At 38.8% G+C, this 21,031-nt stretch overlaps 3 protein-coding genes across 6 annotated transcripts; 1 reads left to right on the top strand and 2 right to left on the bottom strand.

Moving 5' to 3' along the window:
• The first annotated feature begins 1,539 nt into the window (after positions 1 to 1,539).
• Positions 1,540 to 5,805, top strand: LOC116195142. 4 transcript variants are annotated; one of them, XM_031524122.1, is made up of 5 exons: positions 1,540 to 2,132; positions 2,903 to 3,355; positions 3,457 to 4,660; positions 4,757 to 4,903; positions 5,009 to 5,805. In XM_031524122.1, the coding sequence occupies exons 2-5, from the start codon at positions 3,305 to 3,307 to the stop codon at positions 5,623 to 5,625; spliced, it is 2,019 nt and encodes a 672-aa protein (XP_031379982.1). In that variant the 5' UTR covers positions 1,540 to 2,132; positions 2,903 to 3,304; the 3' UTR covers positions 5,626 to 5,805. The 4 variants fall into 4 exon arrangements, with proteins under 4 accessions (XP_031379982.1, XP_031379980.1, XP_031379981.1 ...); XM_031524120.1 differs by having other exon boundaries at positions 1,541 to 2,132; positions 3,454 to 4,660; XM_031524121.1 differs by lacking the exon at positions 1,540 to 2,132 and adding an exon at positions 2,468 to 2,595 and having other exon boundaries at positions 3,454 to 4,660.
• A 470-nt stretch (positions 5,806 to 6,275) lies between these two features.
• LOC116196693 (universal stress protein PHOS32-like) lies at positions 6,276 to 9,064 on the bottom strand. The gene is made up of 3 exons (XM_031526548.1): positions 8,183 to 9,064; positions 7,107 to 7,150; positions 6,276 to 6,574 (listed from the first exon to the last, which is right to left on the bottom strand). Exons 1-2 carry the CDS (start codon positions 8,892 to 8,894, stop codon positions 7,143 to 7,145), a joined length of 720 nt encoding a protein of 239 aa, XP_031382408.1. The 5' UTR covers positions 8,895 to 9,064; the 3' UTR covers positions 6,276 to 6,574; positions 7,107 to 7,142.
• An 8,604-nt stretch (positions 9,065 to 17,668) lies between these two features.
• LOC116195045 lies at positions 17,669 to 18,558 on the bottom strand. The gene has a single exon (XM_031524012.1). It carries the CDS (start codon positions 18,463 to 18,465, stop codon positions 17,944 to 17,946), a length of 522 nt encoding a protein of 173 aa, XP_031379872.1. The 5' UTR covers positions 18,466 to 18,558; the 3' UTR covers positions 17,669 to 17,943.
• Between the last annotated feature and the right edge of the window lie 2,473 nt (positions 18,559 to 21,031).

Here is a 21,031-nt window from a genome sequence, read left to right as displayed (position 1 = left end):
AAGGTGTAATCGGAACTTGGGATCTCTTTTCATTGGTCTAGCTAGATTAAGCAACTCATTAATGGGCCTCTGCTATTAGTTGTAAGCCTATTTATTTTTGGGGTCTATTACCAAATATGGACGGTTAAATTGAGAGGCCATTAACTTACCACTTTACTCCATTTTAAAGTGCAATTATTATCATATATGTAGGAAAATAATAAAGGGTGGCAGAGAAGGCAAATGATTTAATTTCCATGCCATGTACGTACGTAAGTTGGGAAAAACGTGGCACATCTGTTTCTTTTATTATTAAATTTAGGAACACAAACCACTAGAAGGAAGCATCTTCATCTTATTGTATAATTGTTATGTTTGTATTGTATTATTATCCATAAAATGTATATATAATATATACAATATCGAGAGAACGCAAGTGAAGAATATAAGACGGTGAACTTCAGTATGAAGTGGCATCATTTTGCCTTTAAACACAAATGTCACCTTTATAATTTTTAATATATATATAAATATATAAATTTCGACAGTTATATTCACTCCCACGCAAAAGATATATATATATATAATATCTATTCTCCTTCAATTCCATATTGTTTAAATGCATTTTGCAATTTCGTACATAGATCCAAAAGTTATTCGTTTTCTCAACGAAAGTAGATAAAAGGAAAAAAAGAGAGAATAAGAACAACTTTTATGTGGAAGAAAGAACCTATATCTGTCGACTCCACTTACTTTTTCTGAAAATAATATACACATCCACTTATTTTTTTTCTGAAAATAACATACACATTACACACCCTACTACTTAGAAAAAGAAAAAAAGAAAAAAGAAAAAAAGAGAGAGTTAGAGAAACAAGAGGGGGTGACTGCAAAAACACTATGACCTTTATCTTTTTTGGCAATTGGCCTCTTCAAGGAGAAAGCAGATGTTTCGAAATTCACTTTTATTGATCATTTCAAATCTATCTAGAGATATAATTGAACTTTTTTTTTTCCCCCAGAAAGACTAAAGCTTGGTTTTTAGGGTTTTAGCGTTATTGTTAAAATAAAAGTGCTCAAATATTCTTATTGAAAAATAAGTATTAATTTTAGAATAATTAAAAACGTGTAGAGAAAATAATTTAAAATTACTGAAATTAAAATTAATATTTAAAATATAAAAAAGTAGAAGCAACTTTTGTAAGCATGTATTCAATCGCAGAAATTAATCAAATTATTTGAAAGAATTCATAAAACACTATTTCTGCTTATAAAATAAGTGTTTATCCAACTGTTATCGCATCATCACATTATGCATAACATAACTCATAACTTTTTATGTTTATTCGATATTTTGTTTTTGGCTTTTTTGCATTGGGAATATATTTGACTTCACCAATCAACTTGTGTTCTTTGCTTTTAAAAAACACAATGTTTTAGAATTACTTAAAGCGACAGAAAAGGTGGTTTAATTAATTAATTAATTTTATTTAACGGCGCGCTTTTTCATTCGCAGTCGAGCTGGCGGTCGACTGACTGCTTACCAGTAGAGAGAGAAAGTAAGAGAGAGACGTAAGATTTGATTTTGCTGCCCAGAGGAAGCCGATATGGCGGCATCTCCTGCTTCTCTTCTCCACCGCTCCCCATAACGACAAGATCCCCTCTTTCCTCTCCCTTTCCGTAAAACGCCCTTTTCCGCCTTCCTTTTTGTGGTCTCCAATCAATTCGCATTTCGCCCTTCCCTCTTTTAAGCTCTTTCTTTGTTGTGATATATATATCGCCTTTCCCGTCCTCTCTCTATAGGTTTCCTGATAAGGCAACAACGCAAGGAAGAAGAAGACGTTTCTTTCCTCTTCTCTTCGATTTATTCTGCACCCCAAATTGAAATTTCATATTTTTCGCTTCTTTTTATTTTTATTTTTATTATATACACATATATACATATACATCATATAAAAAAAGAAAAGAAAAGAAAAATCACGGGGCCCGGATAAATCTAGAGCACCCCCAGATTAGGGTTTGCTCTGTGCCGTCTATTTTAACCAAGTTCGTTCTGCGTTTGTTGTGGGGAGGTAGCCATAGCTGAATAAATAATAAACAGAGAAGTGGGCGACTCTTTGGAACGGTTTCTGTTCCAGACTGGCTAAAGAAAGGTATAGTCAGATCTTCTCTTCACCGTGCTTACCTCTCTTTAACGAAAGGTCTGATTTTTATTTTTATTTTGGGTTGTTTTGGATCGGGTGCAAACAGTTTTTAGCTCGTTTGGTTTTGTGATTTGTTTGTTCTGTTCTGTTCTGTCTCTTCGGTTCTGTAACGTTACTCGCAATTCTAAAACTGGGTTGCCTTGCCTCCTATGTATTCATTTCATATCAGATGGGCGCTCATTCCGATAACAATGGCCTCTTCCTGGTCCCCCCCCCCCCCCCCCCCCCCCCCCCCCCCCCTTTTTTTTTGTGTGTGATAGCAATGCTTAGTGATAGGCTTGTGATCGATTTTCGCATATGTCTATGAGTGAATTCGTATTCTGCTCTCTTATGTTGGTTGAGCCAACTGAAAGGAGAAGAGTTAGATCTCATTGCATTAAAAAAGGAGGGATGATTGGGATTGCGCAATCAGGTTGGTTCCTTGTTGGGTTGCCTGCTGAATATCATGGTATTCTAGAATTCGTTCGACTTATTTTCCCTGCCCCCCACGAATTGGAGGAGGATTTTGATGGTCTATGCAATGGAGTTTTTCAACATGTTTTTGTTGGTTAAAGAATAGATAACAAGTCCGCGATGTTTCATATTTTGTGGATTCTGATTGTCCATCTTGCTTGAAAATAACGTTGAGCTCCACCAATCTCATCTTTTTGCAAAATTTGCAGCCTTACCATTTTATGGCGTAAGGTGAAATAACACCTTTTGCTCTTCCATCTTGACAGGCCAGGGTTTCCTTTCCATGTTCCAGATTCGGCTTTTATAGCTGATAGACATCCTTTTCACTCTGGCCGCTACTGGAAGATTTAAGTCTCCTCCCACCTTCTTAAGGGTGTGGGGCAACAATGATGGGGAGATTTCTCTTTGCGTTCTGAGAAGATCGAGATCATCGTATGCTTGGAGATTGTGCCGTGTATCAGAGGGTCTGTCTCTTGATTATGGCTAAAGTTATCTTTGGCCAATTTGGAACTTGGCGTTGAGGATTGTTTGTCTACACTTAATAGAGGATCTCTTTTTCTCCCAATTTCTGGGTGATTCATGAGTAGAATAATTCGTTATCAGTAGGTTTTCTCTTAGTAGAAGCGTGAGAATTGCATGTGGATGTAGTTCTCATCAGTAGTAACAGAATGGTTCGGTTTTCGTGCTTCATCACTCACATCCACAACCATAAGCCAAAAGTAAGTTCAACCCTTTCACTCTTGTTTGATTGAAGACAATAGCATTGATGCAATTTTTTTCTTTTCTTTCTCCTTACTTCGTGTATCCATTTCTTCAGCAGAAAACAGGTCAATCTTTTGCAGAACCAATGAATATACTTCAGCATTCCTCCCAAATTCAGCCACACGAGACCCCTTTAAGTGATGTCAATGGCAGTTGCAATAAGGTTGCTGATTCCTTATCCCTTGAACGAGGCTGGAAATCTGATCATATGAATGGAAAATTGAGCTTGGAGAGTGAGGATGCTGGAGTTCATCAAACTGGATATCTCAAAAAGAGTAAATCAGAGGGTGGGCTCCACCTGAAGGGAAGAAGTTTGGCTGATGAAGACACCGAGGATGAGAGTCATGAGACTGATCGAGGATATTCTTTTGATCATAGCAGGTCAGTCTTACCAGATGGAAGCAATGAAGCAAGCTTAAGCCCCACGAATTATGAGAAGCCAGCTCCCTTGGACACTTCAAAAGAGTTTTCTTTCGTGAACAATGAGTCCATTTTCTCGATTGGAGATCCTCATAATTCTGAAAGAGGGGCAGGCCTGGAAATTTCAGATGCTCGGCCTTCTGGAGACCGTATAGTAAATTCTGGTGAACGTACGCCTCAGACTCCACTTTCAATTGTACGGTCCCGATCGTTGCCCAACATTGGGACCTCATTATCCCCTTCGGAGAAATGTGTCCAGTTAGAAGCTAAGTCGAGGTCTTCTGATGATCTACATGTCCTGAACACAAAAAGAAGTGAGGCATCACTTCACGAGGTGAAAATGCGACTAGTCCATGAATGGGGAAGAGATTACCACACAAGTGAGTCTCATAATGTTAGATTTGAGAACCCAGTTGAACATTGTGATGACACATTCAATTATGACAGCCCAGCTAGAGAATGGATTGTGCCCATTGAGGAACCTGAAAAATCCATTGAATATGGATCATCCTCAGCTCATCATCAATGGGATGAACCCCCCGGTACTGACTTCAAGATCAAGCGAACAGAGGAGTGGGTTATCGATCTTCAGCCTTGCTTCCCTATTGAAGAGACAGGTGAGATATTACAACCTGATGATAAGAAGAAGAGAGAAGTGACTGCTCCAAACGATTCAGTCGTTTTGAAGGCCATCCCTGGCATGGAAGCTGCAAAGAGATATATCTCTTCTCTGAATCCAGCAGCCACTGCGGCTCAGTTGTCGAACCATGGGTTGTTCGTTATACCATTTCTCAGTGCATTTGTGAGCTTGAAGGTTCTTAATCTTTCAGGAAATGCTATAGGTGTGTTACCTTTTCTGCTGTCATGCTATAGGAACCAAACAGTTTGTTTTCTCTTTTCGGGTTAATAATCTCTCCATCTACTCTCTTGCTTGCTAGGGAGGATAACTGCTGGAGCTCTTCCTAGAGGACTTCACGTGCTAAACCTGTCGAAGAATCATATATCTGCAATTGAAGGTTTGCGGGAACTGACCCGACTCCGTGTCCTGGACTTGAGCTACAACCGTATACTCAGAATCGGACATGGTATTTACAATACTCAAGCATAATGCAGTTGGTTTTGGGCAATGTTTTTTTTCTTTTGTGTGTCATTCTAGTGACGAGCATTTTTTTTTGTTTAACTCAAATTAGGCTTAGCCTCATGCTGCTCTCTGAAAGAGCTCTACTTGGCGGGGAATAAGATCGGCGAGGTTGAAGGACTGCACAGGCTTCTGAAGCTGAACATTCTCGATCTCCGGTTCAACAAGATCTCCACAGCTAAATGTCTTGGGCAGCTTGCAGCAAACTACAACTCCCTACAAGCAATTAGCTTGGAAGGAAACCCCGCACAGAAGAACGTTGGGGATGAGCAGCTTAAGAAGCAACTCCAAGGGCTTCTCCCTCAGCTCACTTACTACAACAGGCAGTTGATAAAGGTCGGGACTACAAAGGATGGTGCAGATCGATCAGTCAGATTGGGGATGGGGTCCCACCAGATCAGGTCGGACTATAAATCTGCAAGGAAGGGCAGCCATGGAATTTCCAGCAAGGTGGGTACATCCTCGGGACACAACCGGAGAAGTCACGTTCTGGGATCCGACAGGTCCAAGGGGAAGCATGTGAAGTTGCCACCCAGCAGTGTGGCCAAAACCTCTAGCAACCACCACCACAACCACCATCAGTTGGATCTGGGAGATAGGCTGAGGAGCCTGAAGGAGAAGATTTCGATTCGGAGGAGCCGCAGCGAAGGAACAATCGAGGCTCTCTGAACTCATTGTTTGATACTATCCGTTGGGTTTATGGACAATTTTCCATATTTTCTTTGGAGCAAAAGCTCATGAATAAGGGTATTGTGTCGGAGGAGATCCTCCGGGGACCCAAATATGCTGGTTATTGATGTTGGATTGGATTTTGATGCATTCATTTTATTTTCTCCTCTTCGTATGTTATTCAGTTCTGTCGTCATTCAATTTGCTTTTTGATAACCGATGAAACACTCCACTTGCAAAGACGGTACAGTAACCCATAATCTAAGACAAATTTCAAAATTTGCTCTAAAGTACTTATTTGACAAATGAAATTTTTTTTACCTCTATTTTACTTGATTTCATTTCAATTATAAATAATTATATTTATTTGAAATTGTAATAATTGTATTGTTGAATTACAAGAAAAAATTTTAAAAAAATGAATAGTTAAAAGAAAGTAATTATTGTGTTATTGAATTGTAAAAATAATAATGAATAGTTGATAAAATTTAATATTAAAAATTAAATTGAATGGTAATTAAAAAAATTTTAAAAATAATTATTATATCGTTGAATTGAAGATAAGTAGAGTTAAAATAGAATAAAATTTAAAAATATTTTATATTCCCTTCTGCTGTGGATATGGCTCTAAAAGCAAACCTTTCTCGGAGTCGCAAACAAAATTACCGGTCGCTTCAAATGCTTTTATTTTTTATTTTTACTTTTGTACATAAGTTGTGCTCCTAAGAAACCTTATGGCCATACAAGTAAATCATCTATCTAATCGGATCTCTGGGTATTCCGAAGAGGGAAATTACATCGACAAGACTAGAACAATGGTGTGGACCTGCAAGTCCTTATAGAAACTTTTCATTTACAAGTCTGAACTCCATTCCAGAAACAAGATCATCCATCAAACCCTTTCCAATCTCTCCAAACCTTCCATTCTGTGTTTGACCGGATCATTTTTCTGCAATGTCAAGGATAATGCATGAGGAGATTGAACTTCGCTCCACAATGGGGGGAAAGGACACTTGAATTATCACAATATGCAAGAAAATAATGGCAAATGAGGTCTCAAGGCTAACACAGGCATCTCAACACAAATGATTATAATAAACAGCATTTTCACAGGGTTATCACTAGGATAGTGTTCCTAGACAATTGCTTCTGAAATCTGCAAAACATATTTTCAAGACAAACTTTCTCCAAGAAAAATTGACTCTGTTCTCAACAAATATTTACAATGTTTGATTAATCTGTCGATGCTGATTCATGCATAAGGAAAAGAAAACGAATGGAAAAGGAAAATCAACGTTTCGTTTTGTTGTTCCCCCACATAGACAAATGAATATGCCAACAAAACCCAAAATGAAAATAGAAAACAGCAGAATGACATGCTTCAGTTTCTTAAATGCTTGCATCTTATCAAAAGACCTACGATCACAATATAAGATTGATACTGATAGTATGGCCGATGAAAGAAGCAAACGAAGCATCACCTGATCCGTGGCAAAGGTCGAAGAATCACGTGTTCCTCAAGCATCTGGAAGCCGAAGAAAAAGGAGTGATAGGAAACTTAAGTTAGAGTTTTGATGTTTGAAGAGCAAAATTGAAGTACCCGAGGACATTCTCAAACTTGCAATTGCGAGATATCATCAATCACAGACATGTAGTAAAGCCACCGACATTTAACAGGGAAGATGCTCCCTCTATGAGATAGATTGCAATTAAATGCTGTTAAATGATCACAAGTCACAACAATGATGAACAAAATGGCATCCACCATCAAAGCTTCTAAGATATGAATCATGGATTTTCCAGTACCACCTCAAATATTTAAGCTATCAGACATGTTAAACAAAAATCAACTCAAACAAACAGAACATCACAAACGAAAATTAAGCAATGGACCCAAATTCCAAAGTCCACATCCACCACAATTCATATTCAAAATCAAGATGCAGATAATTCGGATCAAGCTGGAAAACAAATTAGTTGGAGAGAAACAAGCAGAACCAACCCAAGCTTCTCCATCTCAGATTGTGTTGCCACCTCCTACTCACATACATCTGGCTTAGGTTCAAACATTAATCTATCAAAACGGTTGGGGTAACATAATGTTGTATTTTCCATGGCAAACTTCACTAGATTGATGGTATAATTACCAGTCCAATTCCAAGCTCCTACATGGTGAAAGGGATAAAAGCACTAACTCATCAGATTTAAACAGGGCAAGTTCCGTCCCCTAGCTCTCGAGTCTTTCAGTTTTCCAAATAGGAACTTCTTGCCGATCACCATAGCCTTTACCAGCAACACTATACTCTCAAACCCGAGATGGGAAACGAACTTCATAAAGTCACACCGAAAAATCGTGGCCCCGTACCATACTTGGTTTCGAGCATAGAGTAAAACTCCGCAACTGGACGGCATTACAAACTTCCAAAAAATGCTTTGAAGAAATAAGGACGGACATAAAACAAACCTCCATATTGTCTTTCGTCAGGTCAGCCGGTGTGAAGAATTCAAATGGCACAACTTTATTACGAGGAAAACGCAGGGCAGGTCAAAGTCAAACCTTTGTATTCATCGGTGACGTCGTGATACTCCTGGTCGTCCTCCTCTGGCACGGGATGAAGCTCAGCCTCCTTTCCTCCATCCTCAGCCCCACAACCACTGACGCTGCCGTTGCCTTCCTTGTCGTCAGGATACCGTACCACCACAACTGGACAGACACAGTGTTGCACACAGTAATCACTGACTGTCCCAAGTTTCCCCAGCTTACTCTTCCTCCTGGTCCTGGCCGCACCGAACCCCCTGCTCCCCATTATCATCGCACTGAGCCCTAACCTCTCCACCTCCAAGCACAGCCTCTCCTTCAGGTCGTGGTCCTTCAGGATGTGGATCTTGTACGGCACCTGAGCCTCAACCAGCGGCTGCGCCAGGTCCTTGGCCTTCGAGGCGGTGAGATCGTCGAAGTCGGACTCGACCTGCTCATCCGACCGGTCGTCCCCGGCCTGCTGTTTTTGTACGGCGCCCCAATCGGCGCCGTATAGGACGGAAGTGGGGCGGACGTGGAGGAGGATCACCGCGTCGCCGGGGCGGAGGTAGTTCTGGACGGACCAGCGGACGGCGTAGGCGCTCTCGTCGCTCAGATCAACGGCGATAGCAACCTTGCGCTGGGCACCGGAGGTCGGGTTAGTGATCATGGGGAGGCACGGGGAGGGCGGCTGCAGGCGGACAGTGGGCGGGGGATTGGGGAGAGGGCGGTCCTGTTCCGAGGTATTCATTCCGGAGACGGCGGAGCAGGAGGGAGGGTCGAACAGAGACAAATGCGGGAGGGGTGAGTTGACCGGTGGGAGAACCGATGGATGGAATTACGTCTTCTCCGTCACCCGGGAGAGAAAGTGAGAAGGTGAGTGTGAGGTCCCCCTTAAGTCTCCTCCGTCACGCTTCCTTCCTTTGATAAACAAAACTTTTATCAGTCGCTTTTTCTTTTTTCTTTTATATTATTTTACAATTTATAATTTATAATTAGTTATTAATTAATTTATCATAAAAGAATATGTTTAGTACTAATTAATCATCATACGAATGGGATAAGGATTCGGCTCAGTCTTAATGTACGTATTTAGGGCAGTGACACTTATTTTTCATTTGAATTGAAGACATTTTAGGCGCGATTTTTAGTGCGTTTTAGGACAAGTACAGTGATATAAGTCGGTAGTTTAATTGGCTCGAGTTCACTTGCTAAAGATATATAAGATATCATTCATTCTTAAAACTATCGAAAACTCATTTTGACCACTATTTTTGGCTGTTAACGCATGGATCTCTTATCTCCAATCGGGTAATTTGATACATTATTTTATTAATTCATAATGAACTTTTGAAGCTATACATAAAGAGAAAAATGGTATAAGTTGATTGGATTGGATATGAAGCGGACTTATTGGAGGTTTCTTAATGTTGGCTGGATTCACTTATCCGAATTTATGTACAACAATTGTAATCGTCATTATACGACTACGGAATGTTATAGTGTTTGTTTGATGTCTAGATATTTGTTTCGTGAGAAAAATAAAGATGTATTTATTATAATTTTGGCTCGTCGAAAATGCATTAAATATAATAGACATGGCAACGAGGGCCTACGATTCAACGGGTCAAAATATCAAGCATCCTTTTTCTCGTCGATAACAATGTCTGCTCAAGATCATATGAAATTATGCGAAATATATGTCGACTTCTGATGTCAGATGGGTGTCGATAATAGATATTTGATGCAAAAATCAAAACGTTGAAGCATGCACGTGGACAACTGTAGATGTTCTTTTGGATTATCGTACAGATGATTTGGCAAACTCCCAGATTTCGGATTGATCATGAAGCTCAGAATTGTGGGTGTAATAATAATAAAATAAATATTCCCAAAATAAAAGTCAATTCAGTAATAAATAAATATGAATTTTTAGTTGTATCACGTGATAAAAAGACCTTTTGGGGACTGGGGGGCTGTGTCCATCGTATTATGATCGTGAAGATGATCAAATTGGCAAAATTAGGGAAAAGTATCGTTTGGTACGTGAGAATAGAATATAATAAAATGCTCATTTTTTTATTACATTATATTTTCTTATTAGTGTCTTGAGATGGGAAAGGCACTCAATCATAAAAGGAAATGATCATTTCCTCATTTCATATTATATATTGCGAACCATCATATATGTTCTATTAATTCATATATCTAAGAATGTATATAACTGTCAAAAGAGAGAATAGTGTTGCGATGCAAGTCCTCTCATAGGTTGACCATGAGATCACAGATTCAGTACCTAGTGAGACTATTCGTATCTCTTTATTAATTATTTAATTTTTTTAATTATATTAAGTTATTGATCTCTTTTATAATTGAAAAAAGAAAGTATATAATTATATTCATTCATTTTGCGCCGATTATTAAAGAAAATTACATTTTTTAATTCAATATTATTATATTTTTCTATATAAAATCAATTTATTTTCATTTTATTCGATTCCATTCCCCTACTAAACGATTTCCATTCTATTTTCGCATACGAAGCGGAAGCGAACCACTCTTCACTGGAATGGAAGTCCATAATGAGCCAAAACTGTTACCACCTCGGCCTATCATTGTCGGGGTGGACACAGTCCGAGACAGAGGTTCTAAGGATTAGAAGCAGGAGAAGAAGAAGACAGGAACGGCCTCCATGGAAAAAAATGAAGGCCTTCAATCAAATCATCAAAAGCTGGCTGGAGTCGAGCTGTAACATGATGATGTGTCAGTCCATTCCCTCAAAGCTCCAAATTCCATTTCATTGTTGCTCGTCTCTGTCTCTGTCTCTGTCGATCCCTGTCGGATCATTTACATGTTAACCTTACGAAGTACGCCCGCACCTTGTATTTTGGTTATTCCATTCCTTGCTTGGCAAGGGAGGAATCTACCAAGTTAAAAAAATCTAATCCAATCTTTAGATCTCGAGATTGAATAGACACTGATAGTATTTTTACGCATATATATATATATATATATGAGTTAGAGCTCTCTTTGACTGTTAATTCCAATCAAGTTAAAATTCAACCGACTAATATTGGATTGATTCATATAATTCAGGATTTATTTTCATTAAGTAAAAATCATAATTAAAAGAGTTTTACTTTTTAATAGAGCGATTCAATTTGTACTTGTTTAATAAAGGTCTGTTGAGTTTTCAGATATTGAACACGTTAAAATGAAAATTCAACACTGGAGAATTTTTTTTTTCGGCGAACACAGAGGAGAATATTTTTGCATTTCATTTTTCTCCTCCAATCATAACATGCCTGCCAAAAGCATATAGTATATATCATACACACGATCATCCACAATCTCTTATTAGTAAATGTGTTTGTCCCTCAATTGGACATATTTATTCGACGCTGTATCGTATTCCAAACAAAGGACAAAATATGACTTAAGGTCAAGTGACTTGACCTTAGAACCTCTGATATGTATAATATTAATGCTTTGTTATCGATCAATCCACAATCCAAGCGCACCAGCTACGGCCCACTTTTTTATATGTTGAAAAGTCGGATCAACTTATACGCAGACTGCTGGGACCGATGCACATCGACAACCAAGGACGGTTCTAGAAATTCAATTTAAGGGGGCCAAATTAAAGAGAAGGCAAAGAAAAAGTAAATTAGTAAAGTTAAGGGGGCAAATGTAACAATTTCACACAAAAAAAAAATCAAAATTGCTAAGATATATAAAAAATTTGTAATTTTTTCCGTGTCGAAGGGGGTGTCGCGGGGATCCATCCTTGTCGACAATGACAAATTAATGAAACGTCTAGTATAATTAATTATGGATTGATCGATGTAGTAAAAAAATGGGTATATATGCATATATATCGCCCATGGCACCTGCACAGGAACCTTGGAAAGGCCGACTTACTTGTATCCCATACGCTCGTAAATGTTTGCAATCAAATGAGATTATCTGCTTTCGTCAAGGTCCTTCGTATATCCTAATAATCTTATCTTATCTCATAAATAAACTAAAACCGTTGTTTACTTAGACGACTGTCATGCTGTTACATTTTTAATAAATTAGACTATTCTATCTATTTTAATATAAATTAAGCTATATTAATTTGTTAATAATTTCTTTTTAATATTACTAATATATTTTCTCACATTTCGATCATATAACAATGTTATTTTTTGAAGACCCTCAACATCGCGGGGCTCCTTCCTGGTATTGTGGTATACCAAATCTACGGTATAGTGTGTAGGTCGATATTGGGCTGCCCTGTCTATATAATGAAGATTGGACTAGTTAAATCAAAAGCCCATAAGCTTAACTAAGAATTCTGGCCCTGCTGAACATGCATCAAACTTTATAAGAAGCACCCCGAATATCGTCAAACATATTCAACTCGTGTTATACTGGGAAAAGTATAGCATATACTCGCGTAGCCATCAAACTCATGATTCCGCAGAATCAGCAATTGTCAATTGATCATGCTGTCATTTGTATTTTATAGTATCAAGTGGAGAGTACTCATTGCCATTTTTAGTGCAAATCGTTGTCCAGTATATACCTGTCCCAATTGATTCTCATTCAGGTTACCATTCCATTATATTATGTTTAAGAGATGCATCAGCTTTAGCTAGTGTTTGACCATCCGCAGAAAAGGGTTTGATGTGGATATATCATATATGATATATATCTATACGTGTAATTGTTTTGAAAAGATGCTGAATTAGAGGAATTAAACGGAGAAGTAAGGATAATAAACACCGAAATATACATGGTAAAACCCTTAGAGTGAGAGAAACATCTACGGACAAAGTAGAAGATTCCTCTAGATCAATAAACTGGAGATTACAATATTGAGATCACTCTCGTGTTTTCCAGTCCCCTATTACAAGATTCAACCCGAGAATAGCCTCACAACCTTCTCAATTCTCACTACTCTCTCACTCTATGAATCCTAGAGACTCCAAGAGAGTTAACTCGAGAACTCCCAAAAGGATTACATGTGATTTCTCAATCTCACAGCCGATATCGACTTACAAGGCTCATCCTGTATTTATAGATTCAAGACTCAAAATATCCTCTAGAATATATCCAAAATATCCCTAAACCACCTAGAAAAATTTCTCATTTGAATGGATTATGAGTTGCAACAAAATTGCACCAAAATAGAAATAAAATCTCGCATGCAAAAATTTCGCTCAGCGAACAGTGCCACAGCATCCTGTTCTGAACTGCGGCACTCACAAAGTGCTCAAAATTCTGTACTCTTGAAGTGCTGCGGCACAAACTGCTGAACCTCATCCTTGTCTTCGGTCGATCTTTCATTCGGTCTTCGGGTTTTCCATTGAATACGAGACATACTCAACAATAACTAACAAAGATGTGATGCTAATTTCAGTGCTTTTTTTTTTTTCCTCCCTGGCCCGTGTGCCTTTAATTTTACAATAAGCCCGGTTGCATTGAATTCAGTATTTCAATTTGAATGAAGAGCTACTCTTACGAATTGGAAAAAAGGAGGGGGGAAAAAAGGATGTAATGCTCTCTTTGGACCGAATTCATGAGTGATTTGATTTATATCATCGTGATCTGTTCTGATCTACGACAGATATCGTGATTTAGGAAGTACTACTAAACCAAAAGCAATATTATCCCATGCAAAAGACATGCCGAGGAAATGCATGGACAGATGAAAAGAGAATGTCGTCTTTCTGCAGCTTTTATATTATACATAAAAAGCACAATCGTTCTAGCGTGCTTTTCTTCGTCCCTTTCTAGTTTTTTTTTTTGGTATGTGCCAAAGTACGGAACCACAATGAATCCCAAATAGTTCATCAGTTTGAGCCGAGCCCATTAAGAAATAGAGGAAAAAGCACCACCGAGCTTTTAGAGTGCTAAAGATTTGCCCCATGACCTTTTAAAAGTTGCACATTACTCACCAACCTCTACGGGAAATAGGCGTTTTGCTCCCTCGGTTAAAATTGTGGTCAAATTCCGATGAAATCATTTATAATAATAATAATATAATATTAATGATGGGAAAAGTTAATCCTGAAGTTACAGGAGGAAATATCGGTGAATTAAAAGATTTTCCGAACTACATTCCTGAGGACACCTGCTCTGTGCTAGCTGCTCCCGTTACACCTGAGGAAGTGAAAGCTGCACTATGGACAATGGATGGGGATAGGGCCCCTGGCCTCGATGGTTTTGGCTCTCACTTTTATATGTCTTCGAAGGATTTAGTCGGAAAGGACTTTACTTAAGCTGTGCTCCATTTCTTCCACTCTGCTAAGCTGCTAGGGGAGACCAATAATACTTGCATCATGCTGGTTCCAAAAATTCCAAATCCTACGAGGATGACTAAATTTCGGCCTATCTCTTGCTGCAATGTGGTGTACAAATGCAGCACCAATGTACTCTCTAACAGGTTAAAGTCTTTTCTTCCAGACTTCATTTCTCCAAGCTAATGTGCTTTCGTGGAAGGACGCAGTATTGGTGACAACTTATTATTGGCATGTGAATTGGTCAAAGGGTATGGAGAAGAAGAATTTCATCTAGATGCACTATAAAGGCTAATGTAATGAAGGCTTTTGATTCCGTTGACTGGAGATTTCTTATGAATATATTTCAAGCCTGAGAGGTTCTCTGACTGGGTTTTTGCCTGCTTGTGGTCCAAGATTCTCCGAGGTCATTAATGGTGAATTGCATGGCTATTTTGAGGGAAGAAAAGGTCTTAGACAGGGGGATCCCCTCTCACCATGCCAGTTTGTCATGGCCATATAGGTGCTCTCAAAGCTTCTCAGTTCACCTGCTCTCAAATGCTCTAAACTCCAACTTACGCACTTGGGATTTGTTGATGATCTTACGATATTCTCGAGATGTGATGTCCATTCTATCAAAACAATTTTGAGCAATTTTAATGCATTTTATACTATGTCTGGACTTAAGTTGAATCCAAGGAAAACTGAGATTTTCTGTGCTGGGGTTGATCCTGGAGTTAAAAGACAGATTTTGCAGCTGAGTGGTTTTAGGGAGAGTGCCTGCCTGTAAGGTACTTGGGGTTCCTTCTTATCCCTGGAAGACTATCAGATAGAGAATGCAAACCGGTCATTGAGAAGATTACCAGCAGAATAGAGGGATGGGTTGTCAAAAAACTTTCTTATGCTGGGAGGCTACAACTAGTAACTTCGGTTATTCAGTCCCCTCTTAACTTCTGGTGCACTGCATTCACTCTACCCGAAAAGGTTTTGAAGGAAGTGGAGAAAAGATGTAAGGCTTTCTGATAGAGAGGAAGAAGCAATGGAGCACAAGGGGCTAAAGTGGATTGGAAAATTGTTTGTCTTCCTAAAAAAGAGGGAGGCCTGGGAATTAAGGAAGCTGTGGTCTGGAGCAAGGCTTGCAGCCTCAGGTACTTATGGCTGTTATTCAACATAGCTGGGTCTTTTATGGATCGCCTAGGTCAAGGCTTACCTCATCAAAGGCAGGAGCTTTTGCTCTCTCGAAGCCCTTACTGATTGTTCATACGCTAGGAGGAAGTTGTTACAATTGAGGGACTGTGCATATCCTCTTATCAGGCAAGATGTGAAGAATGGAAAGTCTGTTTTCTACTGGTTCGACAACTGGTGCAGCCTTTGCCCTCTTATCAACCATTTTGGGGGATGCAGGAGCAAACATCAAATACAATTCACTGTTGCTAAGTTTGTCTATGAGCTTGGCAGGGTTAGGCATCAAAGGGGACTGTGCTTATCTGCTGAGATAATTAATCTCACTTTGACAGAAGGAGTCGATGATAGAATTATCTGGGTTACAGATCATAAGGAAGGTTTTTCCCTTGCAAGTTCTTGGGAAGCATTGAGAAACAAGGCAGCAGGGTGAGATGGTACAAGTTAGTCTGGTTTCACTCATGTGTGCCGAGGCATTCCTTTATAGTTTGGATAGCAAGCTCGCAACTAAGGACAGAATGGCTCAATGGTTCCATGGCATTGATGAATCTTGTGTTTTCTGCAAGGTCGAGAAGGAGACAAGGGACCATATATTTTTTCCCTGTCCTTTCACTAAGAGAGATTGGGAGAGGGTGTTGAATGCAGCTGGACAACATAGAGAAGTTGGGGCCTAGAGATCTGAAGTTGAATGGGCTACTGTTAAATTCAAGAGGAAGAGTACTCTTGTAGTTATCCTTAGAATTGCCTTCCAGGCCTATATGTATTACATTCTGGAAAGCAAGGAATGATTTCATTCACTTGGAGGTTGTGCTCACAATATAAGTAATTTGGGATGCTATTAGAGGGACGGTACAAGGCAGCTTGATGGGGGCTTGACAAGTGATCCTACAGGCACAGACACAACACCAGACGAGGCCCGTCGGCCACCCCATCCCCCGATCGATGTCGCCGAGGGTTATCTCTGAAACGCTAATTTCGTCGAGATTTCCGTAATCGGGGACAGGGGAGCACCCGCCAGCCACCCCACCTCCCATATCGATATTGCCAGCGAATTCTGTGCCAGTCGATGACGCCAATTAGGGGTTGGGGTGATCGATGGGCCTCCCCCACCCCAACTCCGATTTCTTTCTTCTTTTTTTAGTTGATGTTATTATTATTATTATTATTATAAATGATTTGACCGGAATTTTAATTGAGGGGCAAAGCGCCTATTTTCCATAGAGGTGGAAGGTAATGTGTAACTTTTAAAAAGTTAGGGGATAAACTTTTATACTTTCAAAGTTCAGGGGGCAAACTACTTTTTTTTAATTTAAGAAAATGAATTTATCTCAATATTCGAATTCAATATCTTGCTTAAAATGTTCTTTTTCGTTAATATAATCGAAAATCGATGATTGATACATCAAAAGATGGAGAAAGACGAGGCAAAAATGAAAAGATGAAAACTTTATTGGTCAATTGCATAATAACTTAATCAGCCTGCTCAGTGCATGCACACCTTTTTCTCTTTTTACAATTCTCTTCTTTTTTATCCTTTTCTTTTGCTTTTTCAATCTTTAATAATTTAATCCTCTTCAATCCCCGAACTTTTTCTTCATCTTCTTCTTCATTATACATAGACTTAACCCACATGTGGTTTCAAGTTTCCATTCCCAAAAGGAGGATAAATAAAAATATTTATTTAATAGATCTGTTTTTGGTCACCAACTTCGGCAAAATTTGAGGAGGTGTGCCTTCAAGTCTCAACCGACTACATATAATAAGCAAAGCAACACATTGGACAAGTTTGGTGACCGGGCCTGACCTTATCCGCTTGCGCAAAGCGAAGCTTATAATATATTTAGAAACTATGGTGTATATAACGATATTTTTATTAAAATTAAATCAACTAAATAATAAGGAGCTAATTATCGCCGAATATAATGTGATGCGCCATGTTTGACATTGAAGAGTGGAGCGTATGAGTTCACGGGCTTTCCATTAGTTTTCTCGCGGGCTTTGTCATGCTGACTTCAACTCACCGAGTTAAACCAAAATTTTCACCATCTTACTTGTAAATTATTCTCAACAAGAGAGGTTTAAAACAACTCAAAACAACTTTTCTAGCATGCACGAGTTATATACCTCGACATATACAAACGAGTTTGTACCCAGTAAGGCGTATGAAATTCTATCTTGTGAGGGTACATGCAGATGTAATTTACATGATGCATCTGACATACGCCAAAATCCCTTACTCAAAAATTAGAAAGAAAAGGATAAGGCATGCAAGAAGTGTGACTACAAAAAGTAGAGGGGAGCAATTGCAATTTCACAAAATTACACCACACTTTCCGTTTGAGAGTTCAGATTTCAATGCTTCCGGTGACGGTTCCTCTGAAGCAGCCCTTCCATGATCGCAACCCGCCGCTTCCTCTCCATCTCCGGCGGTGTTTTGACATCCAACAGATGGCGGCCGTCGCCTTTTCTCCGAAGTGGAACTAAGTACATCAACGTACACGTCAAGAGTATCGCAAAGAGCCTCCCCCAGAACACCGTTACCGTGAGACAAAACAACAGATCAAAACACAGTACGCCGACCCCAAAGCCGGAAACATCGTCCATGCCGGACACATCTTCCATTTCCGACTCTGTTTCTCGCTCCCTTTTACAGCACGCAACGTTCCCATCACTAGACCAACAGCAGGCGCAGTGACTTGTTTGTGGTTCGGATAACAGAACCGGAGTGCAAACCTTAGAGCGGTTGTCTAAGGTATCACTCTGTATGGTCGCAGACGAGACGGTAGCGGCAGCGGAAGAGCGTTCGAGAATCACATCATCGACTACAACTGGGCGGAAACAGAGTAGAAACTTGCTCCTGGAGCCGTTCTTCATCGCATATATTGTCTCAGCACTTAATTGAAGGACTAAAAATTGTTAGTCGCAGAGTTAAGTCGGTCTATATATACTCGGACTTGAGACACCGGCCCCGACCGTGAAATCTCCACCACATTATTTTGCTTTTCGTTTTTTATATTAACTTGTTTTTATCTCTGAACTCTCAAATGGGATTTATCCATGCATCACGTGACCTTACGTGCATCAGAAGGGCAAGTGCACCTCCAGATAATAGTCTTTTCCCTCTAATAACTTCTTAGGATGTTTTTCTTACCCTTTTTATGTTGGGGATCTTGTAACTGAGGGCGGATGGTTAGGAGACGACGACGACACCCAATTCGAATTCGGAGAAGGTCGAAAAAGACGATGTCGATCAAGAACTCGGAGGTGAAGAAGATGACAAATACGATATTCGAGCTTCGAGGCACAGGTCAACGCTTTCCGAAAAAATGTATCCGCCCCCACATGAAATTGCTATTGGATCAGTGGCAAGTCTCTTTGAGGATACATTGAAACTTTTGCGTGTTTTACGATTAGCAAACTCGTAGAACACCCTAACTCTCTCACTCGATATTCTGGAATTATTTTGATTAGTCGACCATACTGACTTTTGGCAAGACAACTTTTATTTATATATGTTCAATAGGCATCATCAGGATAAAAGACGTGTCTTTTATTTGGGACATGCCTCACAAAGAAACTTTTTAATTAATTAACTTTCAGTCAAATGATCGCTCTTTCTAAATTCAAATTCTATATACATATACATATATACAAATATACACATATATATATATATTAAATTCAAATTTTTGATTTTGTTCACTAAGTACATGATTAGAAGAATAATTAATCGAAAAAATAAATTCAATAAATTTGCAATCTAATTTCTCAACATTTTATTGATCAACATCCAACAAAAAATTTCATCAAAATGTATTGTTTTTAATTAGGAAATAATCAATTAAAAATTAAACAGATTTGACAGCGTATATTCTAGGGATTTAGGCATATCAATTTCCATATCTGTTTTCTTACCGTTGAATTATATTTTCAAGATCGATCTTTGGATCATCACATATCTTTTATCTTCCTCTCTTTTCCGTTGTATGAAAGTTAATATTGTTGTTATCCAACCTCCGACTTATCGAGCAAAGCTATTCATTAGCAAGCGGGAGTTACAGCACACGTAAGCGTTAGGCACATAATTCTCTTTCGAGCGGGCAATTAAGTGAACACGGGCACCCGTATATATTCTTGAAGCTGGATCCCAGATAATAATTCTAAAGATCTGAACCGACATGAATATTACTGAAATAGTAACTGCCGGTTACAGCAATAAAAATTGCTCTTTCCTGAAAGTTGGGAAGGGGGCTGATGCTTCCCGTGAGAAACAGATCGGATGAGGATATGATAATCATGAATCAAGTTTATTTAAAGCTTTTCACTTTGACCGTCATGAATGCGTACAGCGATGTCGCCATGTTTCTTTTTTTCATTGTTTGGATTTATTTTATTTATTTATTTATTTATTAGTTAGAAATGCAATCCATTCACCTGATTCCGAGAAGGATGGATGACGCGTCCATTGCATAGGATAACACCGCCAAACGAAAACACTTTGCATGTAAAAGTTTGCGTCCTGTGGATTGATACAACCCGAGCAACTTTACCTAAAAAGAAAAATGAAAGAGGTGTGGGGTTGCAACGTTGCATATCCTGGGTTTATTTCTTTGTTTTTAAGGAAATAATATCGTAAATTTCAAATAAATCGGTGATTTATATCGTAGAGATTTAAGCATATCTTTGGATATTCAATTTGCTTAATATTTCTGTTGACACCGCTTAACGTATAAATACTAGTCAAATAGGTTATTGTAATTCTTCGAGTCGTTCATAGTCCTAACATCTCTCTTGTATTCTCGCGATTGAACCTCCGAGCCATCATATACCATGTTATGCTTTTCCCTTCTACAACATATAAAATTTGTCGCATACCTTCACTATATTGGTGAGATTTTAGTTCCCGTTCTTTACATGTATTTGTTCCTGTCCTTGGATCATCATCCTCTATTATAACCGAAAATATAACGGCATAAGATTTTATTTTTTTTTGGGATAGATTAAGGTTGTGTTTATTTAGACTTAATTTTAAGTGCTGAAAATTTAAAATTTAAAATAGAATAAGTGCTTAATTAATTAAATGAAAAGTGTTTGATTGGATGAAAATTATAATGACTCAAATTTTATTTAAATAGATCCTATCTAGACTTCTTTTAACTTTTGCCCACAAATTTATTTTAATTTTTTAAAATTCAAACAATTAAAATAAAATAAAAGTTGCAAAAAAAATAGGGATTGAAGATTTTAGATCAGGAGAGGGAGGGAGCATTGTCGGCGCCATCGCCGGGCACCACCTCCACATAAGAGGAGAGGGAGGGAGGGAAATTGAGACGGTGGTGGTCTCGATCCCAGCCACCACCGCTTTAGAGGAGGTCGTTGACCACCTCCTCTGTGGAGGTGGTGGCCAGTGACGGTGCTGCCAGTGCCCTCCTAACCGGTG

Source organism: Punica granatum, chromosome 2, assembly GCF_007655135.1.
Source record: "Punica granatum isolate Tunisia-2019 chromosome 2, ASM765513v2, whole genome shotgun sequence".
NCBI lineage: Eukaryota > Viridiplantae > Streptophyta > Magnoliopsida > Myrtales > Lythraceae > Punica > Punica granatum.
The sequence above is the reverse complement of the archived record's forward strand: the minus strand, read 5'-3'. Positions and strand labels throughout refer to the sequence as shown.

Coding starts and splice junctions, on each gene's coding strand:
- LOC116195142 (XM_031524120.1), top strand. CDS start 3,305: ATGGTTCGGTTTTCGTGCTTCATCACTCACATCCACAACCATAAGCCA. Junction 4,661..4,756: donor TCTTTCAGGAAATGCTATAG/GTGTGTTACCTT, acceptor CTTGCTTGCTAG/GGAGGATAACTGCTGGAGCT. Junction 4,904..5,008: donor TATACTCAGAATCGGACATG/GTATTTACAATA, acceptor AACTCAAATTAG/GCTTAGCCTCATGCTGCTCT.
- LOC116195045 (XM_031524012.1), bottom strand. CDS start 18,465: ATGAAGAACGGCTCCAGGAGCAAGTTTCTACTCTGTTTCCGCCCAGTT.
- LOC116196693 (XM_031526548.1), bottom strand. CDS start 8,894: ATGAATACCTCGGAACAGGACCGCCCTCTCCCCAATCCCCCGCCCACT.